The sequence below is a fragment of the Bemisia tabaci genome, chromosome 4, assembly GCF_918797505.1.
Source record: "Bemisia tabaci chromosome 4, PGI_BMITA_v3".
Taxonomy (NCBI): domain Eukaryota; kingdom Metazoa; phylum Arthropoda; class Insecta; order Hemiptera; family Aleyrodidae; genus Bemisia; species Bemisia tabaci.
The window spans coordinates 13,253,367-13,278,400 of record NC_092796.1 but is presented as its reverse complement, the minus strand read 5'-3'; the positions used below and the strand labels follow the sequence as shown (position 1 = coordinate 13,278,400).

At 36.5% G+C, this 25,034-nt stretch overlaps 1 protein-coding gene across 1 annotated transcript; it reads right to left on the bottom strand.

The window, feature by feature from the left end:
• Positions 1 to 783: 783 nt before the first annotated feature.
• LOC109033455 (uncharacterized) lies at positions 784 to 24,095 on the bottom strand. The gene is made up of 13 exons (XM_019046080.2): positions 23,929 to 24,095; positions 20,940 to 21,050; positions 20,142 to 20,330; positions 18,627 to 18,769; positions 17,223 to 17,427; positions 16,261 to 16,383; positions 14,764 to 14,911; positions 13,273 to 13,455; positions 11,866 to 11,954; positions 10,924 to 11,105; positions 8,316 to 9,973; positions 6,889 to 7,211; positions 784 to 5,740 (listed from the first exon to the last, which is right to left on the bottom strand). Exons 1-13 carry the CDS (start codon positions 23,929 to 23,931, stop codon positions 3,014 to 3,016), a joined length of 6,084 nt encoding a protein of 2,027 aa, XP_018901625.2. The 5' UTR covers positions 23,932 to 24,095; the 3' UTR covers positions 784 to 3,013.
• Positions 24,096 to 25,034: the final 939 nt, after the last annotated feature.

The window sequence follows — 25,034 nt, the reverse complement described above, 5'->3', positions numbered from 1 at the left end:
TAGATCTTCCAAGCTTTTCTGGTCGATATGAAGAGTTGCAGAGCTTCTAGAGAAACAGAGCGCTTCGACAGTATTCAAAATTAAATGAATTTGATACGGTGCATTTTATTATTATATTATTATTGTTATATTGTTTTATGAGTGTTGACCTATGGCTCAGCGAACGGTTTGTGCCTAGAAAACGGTTTTCAGAACCGTGCGCCCAATAACAGTTTCCTTGAACTGTCCCAATAACAGTTTAGATTTTCAGACTGCCAACATAACGTTAGTATAACATTGAATCGGGTTGGCGACTTGATTTTTAGCTAAGTGAAAGTTATATCATATGTTTTCATTGCATTGTTGCCAAAGTCGCAACACGAAAAGCAAGTTTAACATATATGACTTTAACTTACTGCTGTACAATTTATTACTCTCTTACTAACTTATTACTGTTGTGGGTTAATTGTCATTAATTAACAGCCCACGTATTTCGTTTGCGGAGTTGAAAGATCTACACTCCCATTTTAGTCTTTTGAAGGAGAACAAATCAATATCATATCATTCCTAGAAGTTTACACAGAGTTCTCTTCATTTAGAGAAGAAAAATCACGGAAGTTTTCAAAAATTGATGTTCATCAGTTTTTCATCTAAAAAATAAAATACGACAGGAAGTCTGCAATGTCCCAAACTGGGATACATGGTTTGGTAGTTTCACCGTTAATTTGTTCATGCTTGGTAGGGTAATGGCTTGAGAGGAATTACTTATGCTCCACTTCAAAAAAATTGAGGGAAAAATAAATATGGAATTTTTTCAAAGGAATAAAAATTTTATAATTATAAACAAAGATTGAAATAGGTTTTTTTTAAACAAAATTTAGAAACATGATAACTCTGACAGGTAAATTTCAAACAAAAAAATGATAAAATTACGAAGTTAATCTACAGTGTATATGCCAAGATTCTGACTTCTTGATCTTCCAAGAATTCATGAAAGTTCTAACAAATGAAAAATTAAATGCATTCATGTTGAAACATTCAATATCATTGTACTAATTTCTTTCATTAAATTTTTAGGACTATGTGTGTGATAATCCCCCCCCCCCCCTTCATTCCTTTTACTTCAGCTCATAATAAAAAGAAAAACCCTGACTTCGCATCCCAAATGCACTTTGAAACATGATTAAAAACCTAGCACTGATACAAATCTAATAAAAACAATTTCAACAGGTGTATATGTACATAACAATGAATCTAGAAAAACAAGCATATTGTTGATAAGCACAATAATTCTTAAACTCACTTTGAGAGTCGAATTTTAAACAACACATGATAAAAAAATTTACAAAATCAAATAATGCGGGTCAATGCCCTACCTCATTAAAGTCCATATTCTCTTGGCAGACAAATATACGAGATTTCAAAGGAAATCAGCAGCCAGATATTAAGAATGTATCTACAAGATTAAAAGCACCAATTGTTATCGTCAAAGAGCTTTCAAAATAAAAAGGAGCAAAAGTGTTTCGATTTGTTGCAGAATTTTAAGTTTTCAAAAACATTGGAATTTCAATTGATAGCATTACCCTGACTCTCAACAATAAGCAGCAAAAATGTGCTAAAAGATTGGTGCAGTGGCTATTTATTTTAAAGCTTTGAAATTTTCGCAAGGTACATATGTATTGTGTTCAAGATATTTTTGAAAGAGTTCAGGTTCAAGAGGATGACTGTATTAAAAACTATTTGAGGGGGGGAAACCTCATATTATAAAAAAATAAACATTTTTTGAAGGTACAGTTATGGTCATTTGAGAACATAAAGCTACGGAAAATAGGGTCTAGCAAAATAAGTTTATGTACTTGCAGAACGCGAACAAAGATCAGCTGCCTTCAATTTTGCATTGAAAGAAAATACAAGAACCAAAAGAGCAGCTCTTTTGCCACTTCCTAAAAGTACTTGGACTTATTTGGCGAGGACTCTATATTTCCGTTTCTACTTAAACTAAAATGGAGTAAATGTGCCATATCACGGTTCATAAGCGGTTTCATACAATGACTTAACATGTAAACAATAACCAATTTTTGGCTTGAAATACAATGCTAAGATGATACTAAAATAAAACTCGCACACTTTGATTTCAGAAATGGCTGAATGCCTTGTGCGTTTTCAAACTAGAAGTCAGGAGAAGTTTCGTCTTAGTTGATAGGGTATATGACTGACTCAAAATAAAGTAGCAGCATCTTTCATTCCATCACTTCATTGTTCTCGTATTCGGTCCGATTGACCGATGAGAACACTGCATTTTGAATTGATCATGTTGCGCCTTGTTGGCGAACAAAAAAATTTAAATAATAGGCTTCCTGCTCATTTGCTCAAACTTTTAGAGCTTAATTGGACGTATTTCTACCAAACAGAACTATGTGCAGGTGGGGAAGATGGGGTATGCTCGTTTGTTGAGGGCCGTAAAAATGAATGGGGATCTTAAAGCGCCAGTGACGTCAGCAGCGACGACCGAGCTGAAGAACCACGATCCGAGGCATTAACTTATGAGCCCTGTCCGCAACGTTCTAGACACCTGTCCACGGCTCACTAGTCCCGCATGAAGTTGGCACATAATACCGTTTGGCAGAATGTAAAATCCCGCCTTTCCGATTCAGCAAAAGCTGTATGCCGGACTCATGAGCCGTGGGCTTGTCTCCAGAGCACTGTAGACGGGGTTCATGAGTTGATGCCTCGGATCGTCACTCTAGGGCTTCATTGTCGCCGTAGACGTCACTAGCACTTAATAATTCCCATTTATTCTTACGGCCCTCAACTTACAAGCACACCCCATCTTTCCCACCTGCACATAGTTCTGTTTGGTAGATAGAAATACGTCCAATTGCCCTGGCTTCTAATGAAAAGATCTTTACTTTACTAAAATGCAAGACCTGCAGCAAAGAAACGTATCGCTACCTGTCTTTTACAGAGATGAAAAAGAGCTATAAAATACTCGACAATAATACTCTTCACTAAATTATTACTTTCGTTGATTAAATTACTTTTTCTTCAAACTGGCGGCAAAAAGTTCTGTATCAGAGTCCTCATCATCTCCGAAAATACTGGAAGCATTTACTTTTGGAAGGGACACTTTCTTCTTCGACGGCTCAACAGTTTTAACTTTAGACGGTTTCACTTTCCCAGAGCTGAATAGATCTTCATCTTCTTCTTCATCAAGGAACAATGTCTGCGATTTTGCTGTTTCTGAGCTTGGACTTCCTTTTTTCAAGCCGCTTGTTAGAGAAGTTCTGCCTGGAAAACTGCCTCTGGGCGAAGGATTTGTTTTATTCAACGAATTTGAACTAGAAATTACAGGATTTTTTGTAGAGAGCTTCGATGGTACTCCAAATAAAGTATCATCATCTTCTTCTTCATCCCCAAATAAAGAAGGCCCTGACTTCGAAACTTTACCAATGACAGTCTCGGGGGCCACAGAGCTTCGTAATTTGGGCTGAGAGACAATTTTGAATAAATCGTTCCTATCATCATCATCATCAAATAATGAAGAGCTTTCTTTAGAGAGATTTTCATCTTCTAATGAGGTGGCATGTCCCACAGGCTTTGTATCATCTTGTTTTTCAACTGTTGGTGAAGCAGTATTATCTTCTGCCTTAACTGGGTGACTATTAGTTTCTCCTGGTGACACTAAATCACTGGATTTATCAAGATCACTATGGATAGATGGGGCTGTTTTGAAAGATTCCTCTATCATTGAACTATCGTCCATACTTTCTTCAGGCTTGAAACTGGGGCCATCACTATTACTTGACTCTTCCGGTTTTCGGTTTCCCTCTCCAACTGGGCTCAAGGAGGAATTGTCGAATATATCCTCTTCATCGCTGTCTCCAAAGTCTTCAGACAACGGATCGACACGAGGTAATTTTTTGGGACCGATTTTTACTTTTGGGAATAATTTTTCAATGTTGTCTGTTTCAAAAAACAAGTTATCTTCCGTCTTTGTTTCACTTTTTGAGTCACTGAAATTTACCTCGTTTGGTAAGATAGAAGAAACAGGCTTTGAGTTGCCAGGTCTGAATTTGTTAAATGCTGAAACGACCGGTTTTGTGCTATATGAACCAAAAAGATCTTCATCAGACAAATTATCGAGTAGAGGGTTTTCGGATGTAAGAGAAGATTTTTTTACGTCAGAGGCCTTCCCTGTTTTTGATCCAGCAGTTAATACATCTTTCCTAGTACTTGTTGCCTCATCATGCTTATGGAGAAGTGATTCTTCATTTTTTCCTTTGCTCTCCGTTTCTGATGGGACTCCGGCAACGGCTTTTGATTCCGGTGCTTTTTGACTAACACTTGGATTGGAGAATAAATCATCTTCATTTGTGGGTGAATTGAACAAAGAGGATTCAGGCGCGCTTGTTGAACTGTCCGCAAGAGAGGTATCTGTTCCTTTCTTTTCACCAGACGAATAAAAAGAAGAACCTGCGTCAGACACTGTGTGAGAGCTCTCTGGAGCAATTTCAATTGATTTCTCTGACTTCATGGAGCCAGATGGAGTCTCATCTCCAAGTTCTGGGGCAAGGTGTGTGATTATGTTGGCTGGGCTTGTGTGGACAGCCTGATTCTTATTCTCTGAATTTGAGATTGCTTCAGCATCTTCATTCGTTAGTTGTGCTTCATTGGATGATGTTGTTTCCTCGATTAAACCTGTGATTTGCTCTTGGCTCAGTTTTTTGACTGGGCTCTCAGACTCAGGTTCGAAGAGAGGAGGGGTTTCTCTGAAAATGGAGGAAACAGATTGTGGAGGGATCACAGAAGCTGAGGAATCTGACACTAGCTCATCAACAGCAGAAGATGAGAGATCTTCATCAAACATGCTATCTGGTTTGAAAGGTGGAGGTCTATCATCAAAAATGTTTGAAACCAAGGGCACCTCTCTGGATTTACTATCTGAATCGAGGACAGACATTTTGGCAGTTGAGGGGCTAAAGAGATCATCTGATTCAATTTCAAACGACTTAGATACGACAGGCACTTTTGGTTTGTTATCAACAATAGGAATGTGAGAGGATACTTCATCTGACTTTGCAAGATCAGGAGCACTTATCTCTTGTTTGGGCTTGGATTTTTGAACAGGCAAAGGACCAAATAAGTCATCGCTTTGACTTTCTGAGGAGGGCGAGCTATCATCAAAGAGGGATGCAGTCCTCTTTGAAAACAAGTGACTCTGCTGAGTGGACGGGGATTCTGAAACTGAGTTTTTCACTGATTGGTCAGACGGTTTTTCACTGAACAAATCATCTGGTTCAAACGGAGGAGGCGTTGGGTCAAAAATGGATGAAACTGATTTTAGTCGATCTGATTCTTCACTTCTGAAGGTAGCTGGTGACTTGGTTTTTGGTTCCTCATCACCCGATTGAAGGGGAGAACTATCTTCAAAAAGGGATGAAACAGATTTTGAAACTGTATTTTCCTCCAAGAAGGGAGGATTGTTCCTGGGTGAAGTTGATCTAATGCTATGAGAAAAAGTATCATTGGATCCATCTCCAAGATTACTGAACAAATCATCAGATGAAGCGGTATTTTTGGTTAGCCTAGCATTGTTTCCCCCTGTAGTCACAGATTTCTCAAGTACATCCTCTAGTGGCCTTGATGATTCTCTTGGCGGGGGACTGCCATTTGTTGTATCTAGAATTACAGGTGCTTTAGCTGCCTCTTGTCGAGCTTTCTGACTGGGTGGCCGACGTTTCACACTGATTTTTGCCCTTTTCTGTGAATAAAATAAATTAATGGATGATAGAAACAAAAAATAGAAATTCATTGCAGACAAACAATAATTAATAATGATTCAACCACAAACGACACCATACGATTGACAGAGTAAAAGGATAGCGGCAATTTTCTTATAGGGAAGCAGGTAATATCAATTAGTGCACATCGAAAACGATGAAAAAATGTGGTTACTTCAGTTTACACTGTGACTAAACCTATAGATCAGGGCAGGCATTTCTTAAAAGTTACTGCAAAAATGTATTATTATTTTAAAAAAATAATTGCAAATGTAACTGATAATTTTACTTTGGTTTTCCCCGGACACGTTGATTTTTTAGACTTAGATGATAGCTATTTCGATCTTTTTACATCCGTACTTGCAACATTCCATAAAACGAACATTGGGAACATGGTAAAACACTAAGATTAAAAAACTTATTGATGTATTAACTCTATTACCATTAAAACCACACTGGGTGTTTTTTAGCCATTTTCAGTTACAACATTGAGTGAAAGGTCTGTTGCGTACAAGAAATAAAGCTAAAAGAATAGACTCTCTACGGGTAAAATGGCACAAGAATCACTTTAGGCACATCAAAATAGTCTAAAACCCACACCTTAATGCGCAATCTGCATAGAAAGTAACTTGTCGTCTGCCGGAAATTTTTCTCAGCCGCCGGCAGTTAGGTTTGCCCAGAAAGAGACTTAAAAAAATCTATCCTAAATAGACAAACCATCTCACGAACTGTTTAAAACTTTCCTTGCATAAGATTTCAATCGATTCAAAGCTTTTGTCTTTGCAAAATAAAGAGAGAGGAGGGAAACATACGCTTGAAATGATTGAAATCATACACTAGAAATGCAAAATTGTTTGTTCTTTCAGGTTAGATAATCTTACTCCTTTGTCTATGCAAACTTGATCACCGGTGACTGAGGAAAAACTGCCCAAAGACGTGAGAAACTTTAAAATATGTATTACAAAACAAGCTGATCGCACACTTATGAGTGGATTTCAGAATTTTTTAATGTGCCAATCGCGCGATTTTCCCCGCAGAGAGTCTATTTACTTGGCTGCATCTCTCGCAACAGACTTATTGAAATAGAGTAAAATAGTAGATTTAATGAATGAAATTAAAAATATCTCACCTTCATGGCATCGTTTGCTAAGAAATGTGAATAACCAGAGGCTTCTGCAGGAAAACTGAAATCAGAGGGCTCATCAGATGACAAAATATCGTTGTTTGAAAGAGATACTGGAAGAGAGGTGGACTTGGGGACTTGTCCACTGACAGTGAGTGATTTTGCTGGCTGCTGACTAGATATATTGGCAAGTGCTGGCGCTGATTCGCTGTTAGACAAAGTTTCACCCGATACTTCCACGACTTCACTCTTTTGAAGATTAGGGCGTTTGTAGCCTGGCATCAATGCCGCTATGTTAATATTATGACCTCGATTTGGCGCTAGTTTTCCTGGAACAACAAACACAAGAACATTTAAAATATTATTTCTACAAGGCAATAAAAGAAAATAGAGTCTCTCACTAATGCTAATTTTTCTCTGCGGATCAATTTGAACACTCGAGATTTTTTTTTAAATTACGATTTTAAAAAAGTAGGGAAAACGATAAAGCCACAGAATATCATTTATATTTCTATAAATATTTCTGGGATAAATGATGTAAAATTGTTTCATCTTCATGGTTCCCATTATATTTTTTGAGCACCTTTTCTCTCACTCTTTTGAAAATCTGCCCAGACTGATTTAAAGAGAGTAAAAGAACATAAGATGAGCAGCCGAAAACTTTCCTCCAGGATCCCTTTTTGAGGGGAGACATGACATGAACTGTGTGGAGTTACTCATTCTATGAAATTTCCACTGGATTTTCAGGGTTCCTTTTTCCTCACCCAATTAAAATCTACCTATACTCTTAAATTATCTAAAAAGAAAGAAAGGAGCCGAGATGGATAGCAGAGAGGCATAAAATATGCAGAGTTAGAAATTACGTATTTATTCTTCAAACCACCTCTGAATTTTTGGTGGTCAAACCCTCTCACCAGAATATTAAACAACCCAAACTCTTCACTGATACTGATAACTTTTGACCAGAGGAGCAGAAAGTTTCTAGTCTTCCTCCAGATTCAATTCATCTTCTCCCAAATTCAATCAACCTTCTTTCATTTTTCACCAAAATTCATCATCACTTGCCCTTAAAGACTATAAAGAAAATCTTTATCCGAACGATAAGACTTTTTAACCGTTATGTCACCTTATTTTGTACCGAGTTCCCCATGTTGTCTCGTTTTCATGAGGATTCCCCTTTTTTTACCCATTCTCACGAAGGTTCTCTCATTGCACACAACCAGCACCAGACCAGGCTGGTCGTTAGGTCAAAAAGTTTTTGCCCCCCCGGCTATTGAATATAGATATAGATTTGAGTAGATGAACACTCGCCACTTCCTGTAGTTACACTTCTACTTAAAGCACTTATTTGACTGTGATGAAAAAAGTAAACTTTCTATCTGTTAAGAGTAACGTAGCATTATAAGTAAGAAAAAATTATGAATTTAACAAACCTGGATTGACAGTTTTTGGCTTAGGGTTTGGAGAGCTGTCGTCACTGGAAAAATCATCACTTTTGGTTGTCATTAACCTCCTTTTAAGTTTATCGATCTCTGATAAGGCACTAGCACTGGGCTTTGGAGATTTTTCTGGTTTTCTTTTTGTATCACCGGAGTTGCTCTCAAAGGGAGCTTCTTTTGCTATAGTGTCTTCACCTTTGGGCGAAGTAACATCAGATGCTACTTCAGACAAAGTTTCTTTCTTTGGTCTATCATTATCATCATCAAATATGCTTTGTTCTTTAACACTCGATTCAGTGGGGAGCACTTTGGGCGAGGTTGATCCCATCACAGTACAAGCAGTTTTACTTTGATCATCCAAATTAGGATTGTCAGAGCTAGAATTAATTTTAGTCGTAATTGACTCAGCGAATACACTGGATTCGTCCTCATCATCAAAAAGGCTTAGCCCTGAACTTTTCTTGGGAAGAACATTCCTGTTGGAGATTTTACTGCCTTCAGAAAAGAGGTCATCTTTCCTGAGATCTTTATCATCTGAAATATTCACCGCTGATGTTAATTTAGGAGGCTCCTTTGACTCATTTATATCGACTTTGCTCAAAATGGATTTGTCAAAAATACCTGATTCTTCATCATCATCAAAAATATTGGCACTTGATTTTTCCTTCTTGGGGTGATCTATAATAGAGGTTTTGTTCTTTCTGGAAAACAGGTTGTCTCCGTTGGGAGATTCATCTCCTGCAACATTCGCTAGTGAGGTCGATTTAGCAGGCTCCTTTATCTCACCAGTTTTGACTTTACTCACTGCAGGTTTGGTGAATATACTTGCTTCTTCGTCATCATTGAATATATTTTGACTTAATTGTTGCTCTGGAGGGTGATCTCCGACTGAAATCTTATTACTTTTGGAAAACAAGTCTTCTTCTGAAGGACCTCTATTCAGAGCAGCAGATATTGCAGTTGCTTCAGGGGTGTTTCTACTGGAGGTAAAAATGGATTTCTTGTTGCTGATAGTACTGCTGAATAGAAAATCATCATCATCATCATCTTCATTGTCATCAAATAAATCTGATAATGGTTTTTTGCTCAAATTTTGAGTATTCGATTTGAGAGGACTTGCCAATTTTGTAAAATCAACAGTATCACTTGCACCGAAGAGACTCTTTTTACTTGTATCACTTGTTTTTTGTGGGACCTGGCTTTTTGCGATGGAAGCTGATTCTTTCTCAGACGAGGTGAATAGGTCATCGTCTGAATCAAATAGGCCACTGGATGCAGATTTCGCAGTTCCAAACAGTCCTTTTTTCGAACTTTCAGGGCTATGTTTTGCACCAGCCACTGTTGCAGGGGTTGCAGAGTTCACTGATTTGATTGCGCTACCTGATTCTTTGAAAGGGCTCCTTGTCTCATCTGGAGGCACAACTGAAGGTTGACTATTTGATTTTGTTGCATTTTTGCTCGTACTAAAGAGATCTTCTGTATCATCAGAGAATATACTATTGAAGGGTTTCCCAGGACTATCAGATGATTTTCTTGAGGGAATAGTGCCAGGTTTAAAGAGGTGAGAGTTGAAATCTTTGCTATCTACATCTTCATCATCGTCAAAAAGAGACTTTTTGATTGGTGCAGAAACTTTAGATGATGGTGTATCACTAAAACAGAGAAAATCATACGGATTGATTTATTTGAAATAAAAACATTCCTTCACTTTTCTTTGGAGATTAGGCAAGTTGCTGAATGTAGTGACAAGTTAAATCAAAGCTTGATCCTGAGTAAGTTAACTTTTCAATTCCCTTGGTTAGAATTTTAACAGACATAAAAAGACATCAAAAACATAAAGAAACTGGTGGAAAATTTATTTCAGGGGGAAAAGAGTTCAGAAATTCTTAAATTCAATTACAAAGACAACGGAGCACTCTATTTGACAAAGATTGACAAATAGCTTTCTTTCACTTTGTGTAGATAGTCCCAATCTGTGCATGAATCAAAAAGTCAAATTGGAATTGATGGGGAGATAAAGAAGATGAGCCTTAATTGTGAGTATACGAAATCATCGACTATTATCAGGACACAAAAAAAAGAAACCTTAGAGGCACGAAACATTCAAAATAGATATTGATACCACTGCTTAAAGGAGTGCTTTACAAAACTCTTGGCAAACAAATGCATAAAAAGGTCAACTAAAGCAAAGTCATAACGATTCAGGTTTTACTATCCAAAACTGCAGTTTTAAGAAAAAGCTATTTCAAGTTTTCGTCTGCCATGTTTAAAGCTCAATATTATTGGATAAGTACGCAACTCTACACCCTGTTAGTATGCTCGCTGGACCAGCTGCAACTCATTTTGTGGGAAAATAGGGGGTGTTTCTTATTAAACACTCTGTCTCCGTTTTTCTAACCCACTTGGACCAAATTGCTTTTCCAAAAAATTTGCCTCCTTATGCAGAGGTCTCTCATTCTATGGAAATTCATGGTTTGGAAGTTTTAGACAGTATCTTTACTCTCGACTTGCTCTGAGAAAATTTTAGCAGAAAAAGGTAAAAACAATGAAATTCAATTATTTGATTGAAGAACCACAGTAAAAACTTTAGAAAAATGCTCACAATTTAGGATTTCCAAAGTCAGTTGAACTTGTATGAGAAACCGAAAAACCATCTTCCGAGCTTGATTCTGGAGTTTGTTCATTTTCATCTTCATCGCTCTCTTCAGTTCTTGAAAATAATGAAGGATTAGGTGGAAATGGATTCATATTTCTACCAAATATGCTTACAGCACCAGCTGGAAGCTGTAAAAAAAAAGGAAAGTCCATTATATTCTTTGGAATATGGTAAACAAAGAAACAAAGAGGATTAGGAAAGAAGCTAATGAACAAAGGTTAGATGTAACATAGGTAAGATGTTTTCTAAAGTGATTCTTCTAAGTGTTTTTTAGTGTTTTAGTTTTAGTGTTCACTTTTGATGCTGGGTACCCAGCATTAATAAGTCATGCCGGGTGTCGGCTTCCAATGTTGAACCAAGCTGTGCCAATGTTCCAGCTGAACCAATCGATATCGATACAATCCGACCCATTTGATGTATCAAATACGATCTATTGAATTCATTATCAGTCGCGTCTCGCGGGGCAGTATGAGGCACGTGACCGATTCGTGTGCCACCGGTAACGGAATGGCATTTCTGTTATCTTGATTCTTTGGAATAATCGCTGACGATACAACAGTGTAAGTTTTGAAACTCTGTGCAGAATTTTGGGGGAAACTTTCGTTTATATCGGTTTCAGACCGAAATTTTGTTGCAATATAAGCGGGTTCCGATATATGCAGTTCCGATATATCCGGGTTTTTTTTACATTGTTCTTATGGGCAAAAAGACATGACGAAATTTCCAATATGAGCTGGTTTCCGATATAAGCATAGGACAATGTAAGCAGGTTTTACTGTATATTAATTAAAATATGATGTCTCAACAGACATATCAGCTAAGAAATATCAAAAAGATATTGGTGACTTTTGTGAGTTGAAAAAGGAAAAAAAAAATATAGATACTAACCTTTTTAATGGGAGTTTGCTCCTTGGGAACATTTGAATCTAATTTAGGTACTTCTTGGGGCTGACTGCTCTGTAAAATCTGCTCTTTTCCTAAAGAGAGAAAATAGAAGGTGAGAAAATGAGTACAGCTCAGATAGATCAAACCATCTAAAGAACTAGGGAGCCATTTCAAAATGATACTTAAGGTAAAGGTTCGCCTTTCCATGATGGATTTTGGAAATGAAGCAAAAAAAAAACTTCTTGGGTCTGTTCTTCAAAAATGGAGATCAAAGTGATGGGTCTGATATTGTTAACTCCTCTTGGATAAAACGAGTAAGACTCTCCCTCCTACAAAAAGACAGAGATTTAGGAATTTGAAGAGTAAAATAACCTGAAAATTTGGAACTAAAAAGAAAAAATTCTTTAAATTTCCTAAAATTCTGAATTTGCGTTATTCCTCAATGATAAAACAAGAGAAAGTCCAGTTTTTGTCATGACAACCTAAAGGGACAAACAGTTTCCAATCTTGGATATTTATGTGTCTCTATTTTCGAACAGTGGACCAAAATATATATTTTTCTGGATTTATTTTCAAAATTCTTGCCCAGGAAGATATCTGGCACCCTGAAAAAAAAATGACGATCAAAGAAGTATGAATTATAAGATGAGAAAACTCAGAGTTTCAGAAAAATTTTTTTACATCCTCATTCAAAAACATTGCTAAGATTTTAGTGAAAATTTATGCTGATCAGCTTCCTTCCTGTTTTGATTGAATGACTCTGTCTACCTCATGCACAGACCAGAATACTAATCTAATTTTTTTACTCGTTTTTTTTCAGAAGATACAGAAGTGTCATTTAACTCTTTCAGCAGTATGAAAATAAAATTGTGTTGCATACTTAACTCCATAACGTGCGCAATTGTCATGTGAAATTTTTTTATGGATGGCATCATTTGGCGGTACGGTACCGCCGAATAATCACTTCATTTTATTATTTCTGCGGTTACTATAAAGATGGACTGACACAATGCATAATAGAATACAGTAGCATGCTGATTTTTTGTGTGAATTTGGTTACTGCATACTAAGGGACTGTAATGCTTAATCTAATCATGATTGGCTGTTCAAATTCCCCGCTGGCTAACAGACTTCCTTTTCCAAGCCACAAAAGGTCTTCTAACAAAATTTTCACGAGGATGACAGTGAAACGCAACTCTCAGTCCGATTGACGTAAATCTCTGAGACTATTGAATAATAATTTTGCCATTAGTAATTTTTCCCCAACATATTTTCATTTGATTATTTTAGTCCTAGGCACTAAATACTTACAAAAAGACATTTTTTACTGCGCAGTGTTGAGCATGCCCTTAAAAACCACAAAACACCCAAAAAGCAAGGAGAATTTTTTTTTTAGAATTAGCACTTTACCAGTATTATCAATTTCTTGCTTTCTGTTTTGTAGATCGGGGGCGTCGTCATCATCTTCATCATCATCAGTAAAGAGATGGTTACGATTGTGTTTCCTGCCCGCAAAAAGTGATTCATTATCACTATCTTCGCTACTTTCTTCAGCATTGAACGGAGGAGGAGCAAACAAACTTGGAGCGGGACCTGAAATAAAGGAGTAAGTTGAATTTTACAATGGAGAGCAAATGCATGGTGCTTAAAAATAGGGACAGGTATGAAAAATGATTCCCTTTGTGACCGTCCACATGGAAAGGAAGCTTAGAAGCTTGGTGTGGAGTGCTAAAAACTAAAAAATTAAGATAATGATCCTACTGTTTAGAGGGAGTTTTATTAACACTTCTTACAAACACAATTTAACAAATCAACAGCGTAAGTCCGCAGTCACATATCTCGTTTGGGGTGTCTGAAAATCACCGCCACTATGTTATTTTTTTAAAGGAGAACAAATTGACATCATTCCTTTAAGTTTTTGCAGAATTTTCTTCGCACAGAGAGGAAAAATCACAGCAGTTTTAAAAAATTGCCGTTGAGCAGTTTTCTGTTTAAAAAATAAAGAATGACAGGAAGTCTGCGATGTCGCAAACCAAGTCATGTGATTGCCGACTTACACCGTCGAAGTGCTGCTCTCCTAACAAATTTAATTCCATGAGATAAGGCCCTTTTGCTCAAGAATAGTCGCATTTACAGAGATTAAGTCAAATCCCCCCTAATTCTCAATTGGAGGTCTTCACAATAATTAAAAAAAAGGAGATAAAGGCTCCTTTGGAGGAAAATTTAAATTATAAAAGTGAATTAGACAGCCTGTCATCTCTAGAGAGCGCATCCTCAGGGTGGGGGATAGAGGTATACCCTTCAAATATGATAGGTAGGTAACTTCCTACCCGCAGAATAAACAAGTGGGGCAGACAAGCCTCTTGGCTGTGGTGGAAGTAACCTGTCTGAAAGAAAGTACTCCAAAATCAAATGCTGGTCCTCTAGGTTGGAGTTTAAATCATTGGGCTGACTCCTCCATTCTCATAAAAAAACTCTATGTTAAAAAACCCAAAACACTAGCCATGGTATCAATCAGATTCAATGGAGAAATCAACAAGCATTACAGTAACGTACCCTTTCATTTGAAACTTGAAATATGCAGGGCATATTCAAGAAATTAACGAAAGTGGTATCAGAGGTAAGAAGTCACAGGGTTGACATGATAGTGATAATGAAAACAAAGAAAAAAGACCACAAGTAAGAGGACCTTAAAGGGTATGATTTATTCGACAGTTAGGTGCCGAAATATTAGCAGGCTCAACAGGGTTTCGCAATTATGCAGCAGAAGATAATGACTCTCATTCTGAGGTTAAGAAGGAAAAGATTTTTCATACTGAAGCAGATTCAAGTTTACGTTGAATTTGAAAGGAAATAACACAGATAAACAAAAAAAATGAAGAAGCAAAGAGAGATAATCACCTATGTGATGACTAAAGAGATCTTTACTCGAAGGCTGGACCGCTTCTTGAACAGGGGATTCATTATTCTTTATATCACTGCGATGTTTGGAATATTGGTTTGAAATGTCTGCATGATTCAGCTGATTGGAATGCTTGGCTTCATTAGGCTGGGAGAAAGAAAGAAAAAAAGCGTATAAGCGGCAAGAGCAAAGGTAAGAAAGCAATAATTTTCTCAAAACTGAGGCTTTTTTTCCCTTCTTTAAACAAATTTTATTTTAATATAACATAACTACTACAAGAATATGTCTTGTATCTACCTACGTGATTTAAATAAACTTAATTAAATCAATTAAAAATAAAAAGTAACATTGGATAATATTACCATTATCTGAAAAAACAGGAATTATAAGATTTTCTGTCTTTTTTTTTTAAATAAAAAATTAAAATATATGAGTCACTAGTTTAGTTACTTGACATTCTTCCTTTTGCACTTCATTTACACTCTCATTCATATATTTCAGATATCTTCTTACAAACTAAAGCTTGATGGGAGTATGAAGGTCTCCCACCTCCAAAACTGAGGCTCTATCAATAGAATGAAACTAAAACTCAGAGGAAAATTGGCTAAATCCGGTACAAAAACATAAATAAGGGCCTGTTTTTAGCTCATGATAATAGTGTAGAATATAAATTATTTTTTCTTTCATTCGTGCATAGACTGGAAGTCAGAGCAAATTTTGGATTTTTGAAACTTTTTGAGGATATTTTTAAGGAGATCCAAAATATTAGGGAGTATTTGAAGTAAATTACATCAACTTTCATCTTAGTTCAGTCAATACAAACTAAAAAATACCAAGTAATACCTTCAAAATGGACCTCTAGACAAGGTGCTGATTCAAGCATTATAATATGAGTTTTCTCATTAAAATTTCACACAGAACACAATTTGAGCGACAGAAATTAATGAGACTAACTTCTCCTAACCAAAATATTAACATTTTTTGATATATGAACTCAAACATCCCGCTAAAACAAAAACCCTGCTCTACTTAAGTTAAATTGCAAACTAAACTTTACTGCAAACATCGCTACAGTGCAAAATTATAGCCTTCATCTCACTGCTTTGGCTCAGCTGCTACATATTGCTTATACTTTGAACAGCGCAGAGTGGAAGGGAACACTGCTTGATTAAAAGGCAATCTCAATGCAATTATGAGGAAGCCATTTGATCTACTTAGACCCTACAGTTTCCTTATGAGCTGGAACTTCAAATATTTCATGAATCTAGCTAAATAAAAACGTTGGTATCTTGATAAGGACTTACTTTCAATTATGTCTGTTGCACAAATTGTGTTCTGTGTGAAATTTTGATGAGAAAACATACATCATAATACTTCAATTTGCAACTTGTCTGGTGGTCCGTTTTCATGGTTTTACGTACAAGTAAAATACCAAAGGTTTTATCCAGTCCTTTGATGATATAAAACTCAATAAACTACATTAACTTTTTACATACCTGAAATTTTCCAGAGGAATTAAGGCTATCTCCATATCTTCCAAATATATCATCCGCCGGTGAGGGGGATTTTGATTCCTCCATACTCCCGGGCGATTCAACAGATCTACTGGATAGAGAGGCCTAGAAAGATAATAATTTGTCGATATTTACACCATTGATGATCAAATTAAGACAAGGTCAGGAATTTTAGATTCCTCTTGGCCCCTCCCAATGCACTTTTCACAAAAATACCTACATTACACTTTATTTCATGAATTCGCCACACACACCCCCTTCCCTCACCCACTTCCCTATTTCAATGAAAAATCATCATTTTCGGTCGGTCTTTTGGCAGGAACTATGGAGAAATATTAATTTGTGCTGAACACAAATCTCTTTGTCATATCAACGATGCGATACCCTTTATACCCTTTACTTTCTCTTTCCTCAGTTAAGCATCAGTTACATAACTAGACCGCATTTCTTTCCTCCTCCAAGTGAGTGACATAATGGGTCAGTAGCACTCATTTTTTAATTCATTTTCTGAAAGTACAGAGTGAACTAAGCTTTGAAGAAATTTTCAGATTTTTTTGAACGTTAAATGGTGCAGAAACTTTGTTTTGAAAATGCCATGAATGGGACTTGTTCAAAAAAATATTTTTGGCGGGCGCTGATGACATAGCCAGGTGGGGGATGTTGGGTTGGTGGGCGTTTGCTGACTGGCTGAATTCAGATTCAGGCATCACCTAGCTACGTCAACTTGTCGGCTTTTGATTGGAAACTATTGAGCAACTCTGCAAAAATTTCTTGCTTCTGCCCTGTTTATGAATGCATCTAAGGTTACATAAAGTGCACACCATTGCTACTGATTAAAGATATGAATCCAATGGCATATAACAATTATTCTTGATTATGCATGTATAACAGTAACTAAGAAGAAATGAGACAAATAATGCAGGTTATGGATCAAAGATACGCACTCGACCAATGTTAGGTTTCAGTGCAGCCGAACCAATTTCTTCATCTTCATTTTCATCTTCGCTAAGACTTGAGGTGGAGCTCGAGTCACTACTTCCCGACGGTGAGCCGAGGCCAACTTTATCGTCTTTAAAAAATTCTGCAGATCCTATCACATGGGGGAGTGATCGCGCAGAGTAGCGATTCTTTGGTTTGGGGACTAGGCGGCTGTAAAAATAGAGAGCAAAAATCAATGAAATAACAGCATGGATGAGGTGAAAAGAGCAGAAATCAAGGGAGATTGTCTACGTGGAATAATCAAAAGAATAGAATGAAAACAGTGGGGGATGGGATTAAATATTTTCAAAAGTAGAGGAGTACAACTGCGTGTTACAACATTAGCAAGAAAAGTTAGACTTAAACGCTCATACGTCTGAGGAACAAACAAAAAAACTGATAACATTTAAAAACACCACAAAATCATGTGATGATTTTGCAGGTCTGTCACATTGATAGGGAAAAGAAACAAACTTACTTTTGGTTCTCGATCCTAATGGGTTAAAAATGTAGTGGCACAGTATGAGGGCAAAAATTAGACTGAGGACCGATCTGATTGAATAAACTCGAAATTTGGCACTCAAAATTATATTGCATAAAGTAAATGCAAGAAATTACCAGAACTTTACGAGAGAAAACAAGGTTAGGGAATTGATGATCCTCTACATGTTTTTAGTTCCCAAAAAAAGCAGGAGAAAGCCTTTGAGTAAAGTTGTAAAATTCATGTTTATGCCGCTTAAAACCCCTATAATATACTTTACCTTTTTTTTTGAGAATACGATCTTGCCTCACAGCCCAAAATTGGCCTCCCGATCCGAAGATCGGCCGATTACTGAGATCCTACAATTGCAAGATTGGGCATTTTCCGCACCTCTGGCGTACCATGCACACTTTTTTCTCTTGTAAAAGGAGTGAAAAAGATGAAACGCAGGAGACTGCCCTTATGAAGAAAGGAGGGTTGGCAACTGTTGAATCATGTGCCAGGGAGGGAGGAAACCACCGCTGCTCAAACCATTTGATCTCAACTGTCCCTGTTTTCTTTTTGTCTACAATCTCACCATCTATTCATCTCCTTTGATGACAAATGAGATGTGGATTATGTATAGCACTAAACATCGAATTACAGGTGTTTTAATTTAAGATATGGCATCACTCATCACCCCAACCCATCAAAACCCTCTACAATTGTGCTATTTTTGTATCCAAATATGGACAAAAATCTACAATCTAATTATTAATCTACAATAAAACCGAGAGGGCATAACATTGTCATACCATTGAAACCTTCTAATTTATCTTGTTGGTTGAAGGGATACATAATTGGAAAGACATACAATGTAAAGGATTTGATGTTTTATATAGATAAATACCTTGGGGAAGAGAGTTCTTCATCTTCTGAGTCACTTTCTTGTAGCCGAAACTCAGTGTAATTTGCATCAACTAAGTCTATTCCACGAGAAAACGCATCTTCAAAAATGCTCGATAATTCTTTTTCAACCAATTCTGGCTTGGGCTATTGGAATGATATAGGAAAAAAATTTGGTAAAACACATTAGGAAAAAAGGAAAATACTTGCTATTAGGGATATCTCTGGGTTTCCCAGTATCTTATTTCAAATTGAAAAATCCTCCTTCCTCCTCAAAATAACAAAGCATGCCTCCTCTATGGCTGCTTCAAAAGTAAGGGACCACAACTCGACAACTCGACTCTTCATTGATAAATAATACCATTTAAGGTATTTCATACTTTACTAGTGATAATTCATTAAATCTAATGTTATTTTTGGGTATTGCAGAATTTTGGAGTGTAAGTCCAAGAGTGGAGTGGAGTCTTTTTATATCTTAAGGTTCTCATTTTATTGTGATCTTTAATGGACCACTAGACAGAGTACAAATTTTAGCATTCTAAGACATGTTTCTGGACCAAAATTTCACGTAGAACATGATTTGCGCAACAAAAGTTACTGAGACCAACTCTTAGCGAAGATATTAACGTTTTTATTTCAAATCAGTTACGAGGAATTTGAACTGGCCGCTCACAAGAAACTCAAAGCTCTACGTGAGTCAAATCGCGCACTACAATGGTTTCAGCAAGCTTCTCAATCGAGCAATGTTCATTTCCCACCATGTGTTGTTCAAACTAAGCAATTTGCTATAGCTGAGCCAAAGCGTCAAGACTGAGGTTGCCAGATTTTTTAGGATTTTTTGCCAGAGACGTTTATGATAACGTTTAGCGCACGATGTGAATCACGTAGAGCATTGAGTTTTCATGAGCGGGTGGTTTAAATTCACTTACCAAGAATCATCAAATATCTTCGTAAGGAGTTGATTTCGGTAATTTTCGTTGTGCGTATCGTGTTCTACGTGAAATTTTGATTAGGAAACATGTATCAGAATGCTGAAATTCGTACCTTGTCTAGTGGTCCATTGAGGAATTTACTAGAGCCCACGCCAAATAAGTTGATGCACCTCTAGACAGTAACAGAAGGTTGTCTGACACTTTTACATGTAAAAAGAAAGCAAGAAGCAAGATGGCGGATCCTCTTTCAGTCTTAAAGTGCATAAATTTACTTGTGAGGGACTTTTTATTTTTATCATTATAAAATTATAAAAAGTAGATTGATTTTCTTTATTTTCTAGTGCCATTGCTTTGCTAAAAATCAATGTTAATGAATTGAACAGATTATTCCCTCAATTCATTTCCTACCTGCGTCAGAGCAGAAAAATATACTGGACCAAAAGTTAAGGCGTTTGTTTCTTTGTTTATTTTCTCTCATTCACAGCAACTAACATAGTGGAATTTTATTTTTGTTATTGTCTAAATGATATATCTGGCATCATTTACGATATGCATTCAATATTCATTGAAAACAAAAAGTAGCAAACCTGCACAGTAGTATTAGAACCAGAAGGAGTTAAATCTTCATCATCATAGACCCGGTTTTCAACAAATTGTGTATTAGCAAGGAAGAGAAATTTATCGCTGGTATTTGATATACTTGTGGCAGTAACATTCAAGTCGTTACTGAGAGAGTCTACAGATTGTAGGACAGCATGCGTGCGTTCGATGAAATTCTATTAACAAAAGTATGTAAGAATTAATGAAATAAATTTTTCTTCGGTACCATGGATGAAAAAAGTGAAGAAGAAATACTCGACTTTGCACTTGCAGATGGTGTTTGGTTCATTCATCGCAGCTAATTCCCTGCCAGACAGTTCCTAGCCAGACAATAATTCCCCTCATGGATAAACAGTGTCCAATTTTCTGCCCTCCAATTTACTGCCATCGCTTGTAAGATATTATTAAGATTATTGTTTATTCGATTATTATCTCTCTACCTTTTGTAGAAATTGATCATTACAAAGGGCTGTTTAAAAAATAAGGACAAGAGGATAATATAATGTGACTATATTATGAAATTTTATGGACAAAGGAATTACATGACATTTTTTAGAATTCTAGAGAAGAATATTTTAACTCAAAAATTAGCGTGGAAATTAGGTGGTAACAGAAATATACTTTTGACTCAAATATTGAAGTGAGAAAATAAAACTTAGTGTTCAATTTGCTTACAAAATATACTTTGAGACGAATTTCGCTCAAATTGATAATCATATAAATTTTTTAAAGTATTGCCTCATCCATGATACCTTCTCATTGAAGAAAACATTATTATAGTATACCTTAGATAATGACTGAATGTGTTCAAATAAAGCCGCATCTGCTGCCAAACTCCAGTCATTACAATGTGATCTGATATCTTCTGTGCTCCATACTTTTTTTTCATCATTGTCCTGAAAATTACCAATCACTGATCAGTCCACAGACTGATTTTTTTCTACATTACAGGTGTAAATTTACAAACTAGCCAAAATAAACTGTAATTCACAGGCAATGCTGGAATGGTTCTTGATTGAAAAAAATCTATGATCATTGATTAGTCCACAGATATTGTTTAGTGCAGTAAAAACCATTCATCTGTATACTTCGGGATGAAACCATTTTTCACATTTAATCTGAGGTTTTTTAAGAAAGGAAAAGAAAAAAATCCCTCAAAATCTCAAAATATTAATTTCCAACCAATGAATATAATCCAGGATTTTTCAAAACATAATATACCTAGACTGGTTTTCCTCTGAAAAACGAAAGAAATATTAGCTTCAAACTACATACAGTCTCATATTTTGGAGGAAAATTCAGAGAGGAGAGATAACTCTGCAACAATGGTGAGGATTTCTTACTCTGACAATATGCAAAGTAGGTACTTTATCTAAACCTCCCACTGTAAGTTTAACGGCTGGTTTTCCTGATGATTATGAAAAAACAACGAGACTCTAACAATAACAATAAATCCCTGTTATCTTTCTGACCGCAGTCCATGTATTTTTGCAAAACTTTAGCAGCTGATGACAAAGTTAAAAAAGATAACTCCTCCAACTGCTTTGCTGGACAGAAATGTCACAAGCTAAATATACTTAGTCCTTCATTTAGGTACTCAAAGAGTATCTTATTATTTTTTCCCAAAAAACTTCATTGAAGTATTTCCTTTGATTACTTCTGCTAGGAAAAAGGACAGGAAGAAAGAAAGTTTATTCCTTCTAGATACTTATAATTGGACCAAATTTAGCAGTAAGGAACTACGATTTCTGCCTCATTTTAGAAACAACATATTGACGGTGAAACTACCAAACCACGTATCTCGGTTTGCGACGTCGCAGACTTCCTGTCATACTTTATTTTTTAAATGAAAAACTATTTAACGTCCAGTCTTGAAAATTTCTGTGATTTTTCCTCTTTGCGCGGAGAAAATTCTGTGAAAATTTCAAGGAATGATATTGATTTGGTCTACTTCCAAAAAATAAAATGTGAGCGTAGATTTTTAAACACCGCAAACGAGATACGTGGTTTGGTAGTTTCACCGTCGATATATGTCATTGGTTTCCCTATGCAGAAAGGTGCTTTTATGGAGGAGCCAGAGATAGTGGTTCCTTATGGCAAAATGTAATCCAATTGACTGTTATGCTGAAACATCATACCCCACATAGGCCTTCACTTGGGTGTGTGCTTCTGAAATTAGTGTTACTTACCTTATGGTAAAATTTCTGGTTTTTTCTCTCTTTTCTTAAGTACACTCTCAATTCGTTTAGTAATTTTAAATCTAAAAATAAATTATTTGATCCTATGATGTAACTTGTCTGGTTGTATATGTCATGTCAAAGACACTTCGATACCCTGCCTCCAAGACAATTCGTCCATCCATAATTTCTCTGATGTCTTATAAATCTAAACCAAGGTACCTAGGGACCAAAATTATCACTGGTAAAGGACCACTATCAAACTGAAAACATTGCAGGCCATGAATTAAAGCCAATATCGTGATGAAATGTCATTCTATTTCCTATTAATTAGAGTAGTCCGAACAGTTAATAGCCCTATGTGGCTACAAGACCTTTAAAGCTCATCCTCTCCTTGTAAGGGGAGAATTTATGAAGCTGGCTTGGTCATTGAACGGATGTTTCATAGAATTTCTGATTGGTGCACAGCCCTGGATGCACTGGTGTCAAACACAACCCGCAGCTCTCAACTCTAGGGCGCTCCACCTCAAATTTTGGGAAAATTAGTCAGTTACTTTAGAAAAATATTAGCCAATGATGTATGTTGATGAGAAAATTGGACCATGGAGGGCGAAACGTCATGAGGAACGTAATACCTAATCTTTATATTGTGATTGAAAAATAATTTATAGTTTGATACTAAACTATCTCAGAGCAAAGAGGACAGTTGAAAGCAGCAAAGCTAACTGTCACAGGTACTGAATTACCTGCAACTTGTTCCTTTCTTAAACTTACAAATTTTTCATGCATATTCACTAACTCATTAGGGATGGCTGGATTTTGTCAACTTTCCTCTTTTTCACTTCTAGGCACCCAGCCATCTCCTACAATCGCCCATTAATTTAATTACTGAACTTGCAGCTGATAGCTCCACTGATTATAGCCAGCCAATAGCGTGTAGACTTGTTGTCTCACCACCTGTGACGTCAGCAAGTCTATAAAAGCTTGCGCTGCCCCAAAATCGTGGTCCTTTTTCCATCTGACCCGTACATGTACGTAGTGCCCTTTTTCGCCCTTTTGGCACATCTTATAGTGACTATTTCAAATCTTGTAAATCTGTAATTCTCTCTCTTTTGATCAATACATTCCAAATTCTATCTCCAAAATTTCGTTATTTAAATTTTTCGCGTAAATTGTTGTTCCTACTCAAAGAGCAACTGGTGCCGAACGACTCTCTCAACGCCTCTTTTGACACTAACTGAAAATTAAACCTGTTTAATTAGAAAAACTGGGGATGAATGTAAGATTTTGGTAAAATTTTGGAGACTTACTACAGCAATACAATTAAAACCAACTTCTTGCTTTACAACTTCAAAAAGATAGCAATTGACGGAGAGAGTAAAATACTGGCTCAGGGAATACTAACTCTAAATGTCCAATTAAGTGACAAAGAGCAGTTAGGCATCAGTAATTGAAAAAGGAAATACAACTATCTGGCATGTGGTAGACCAAGGAAAACATCACTTCAGCTGAAGTTCAGACTGATAAGTACTTAGCCTTAGAGACCAGAGAATGAGATTCAATCAGTAGGTGAAAAATACGGAGTAAAAATTCATACCATTGAAGGAGAACGATTATGGAACTATTAAAAATGCACTTATGTAACATGTGAACTGAAATATTGTAGGAAATTATCACAGTCACACTACTTTGCCAGTCTCTCGTTAATTCATTTACTTCGTTGGTAAACAAAACCATCGACTCGCAATTCAAAAATTGAGGTTAGAATTTAAGGTTACGTCACTGTTTATCGAGATTTGTTTACGTCATTTTAAATTTTGATTGGTTCAGCTGCTTTGTGCTTAATGCATAGAGTACAATAGAGTCGCAAAGTACTGGAGCGGCGATGAAGCCAATCCATAAACAGGCGTTTCCGAGCCGCGTGTGCTCCGAAAATAGTGAACCATTTGTGAACCCAACGGCATTTTGTAACACGGCGGCTTATGGAGAAATCAAGAACTGCTTGTGTTTTTTAGGTATTTTATAATTCAATCAGCATTAATTTTTGCAAATTTTGCTATTTAAAGGTAGTCAAAGCCATAATGAATCCATTGATGTATATTACTCCTGGATAATATTCATATTGGGATTTAATTTCTGACTTATACCAAGTGTGAACCAACCGGCATTTCTTATCACGGCGGCTTACGGGAAAAGCAACGACTGCCCGTGTTTTTTCGACATTTTTTAATTTCATCGATATTAATTTGTGCAAATTTTGCTACAATTAGATAGTCAAAGTCATAATGAATCCATTGATGTATATTACTCCTGGATAAAATTCATATAGGAATTTAATTTCTGACTTATACCAAGTGTGAACCAACCGGCATTTTTTTACACGGTGGCTTATGGAGAAATCAACGACTGCTTGTGTTTTTTCGACTTTTTTTAATTCCATCGGTATTAATTTGTGCAAATTTTGCTTGAAATAGATATTCAAAGCCATAATGAATCCATTAATGTATGTTACTCCGAGATAATATTCATATATGGACTCAATTTCAGACTTATTACCGGCCTACTTATTTTAGCTGGTTCAGTGTGTGTCTAGCCGACGAACGGAGCCGAGTCGGGACTGTCGGGAGTGGGGAGCGCTGAGCGCGAGTCTCTGCGTATGCGTCATCGCTAGTCGCCGCACACTAGTCTCCGGAGAACTGGACA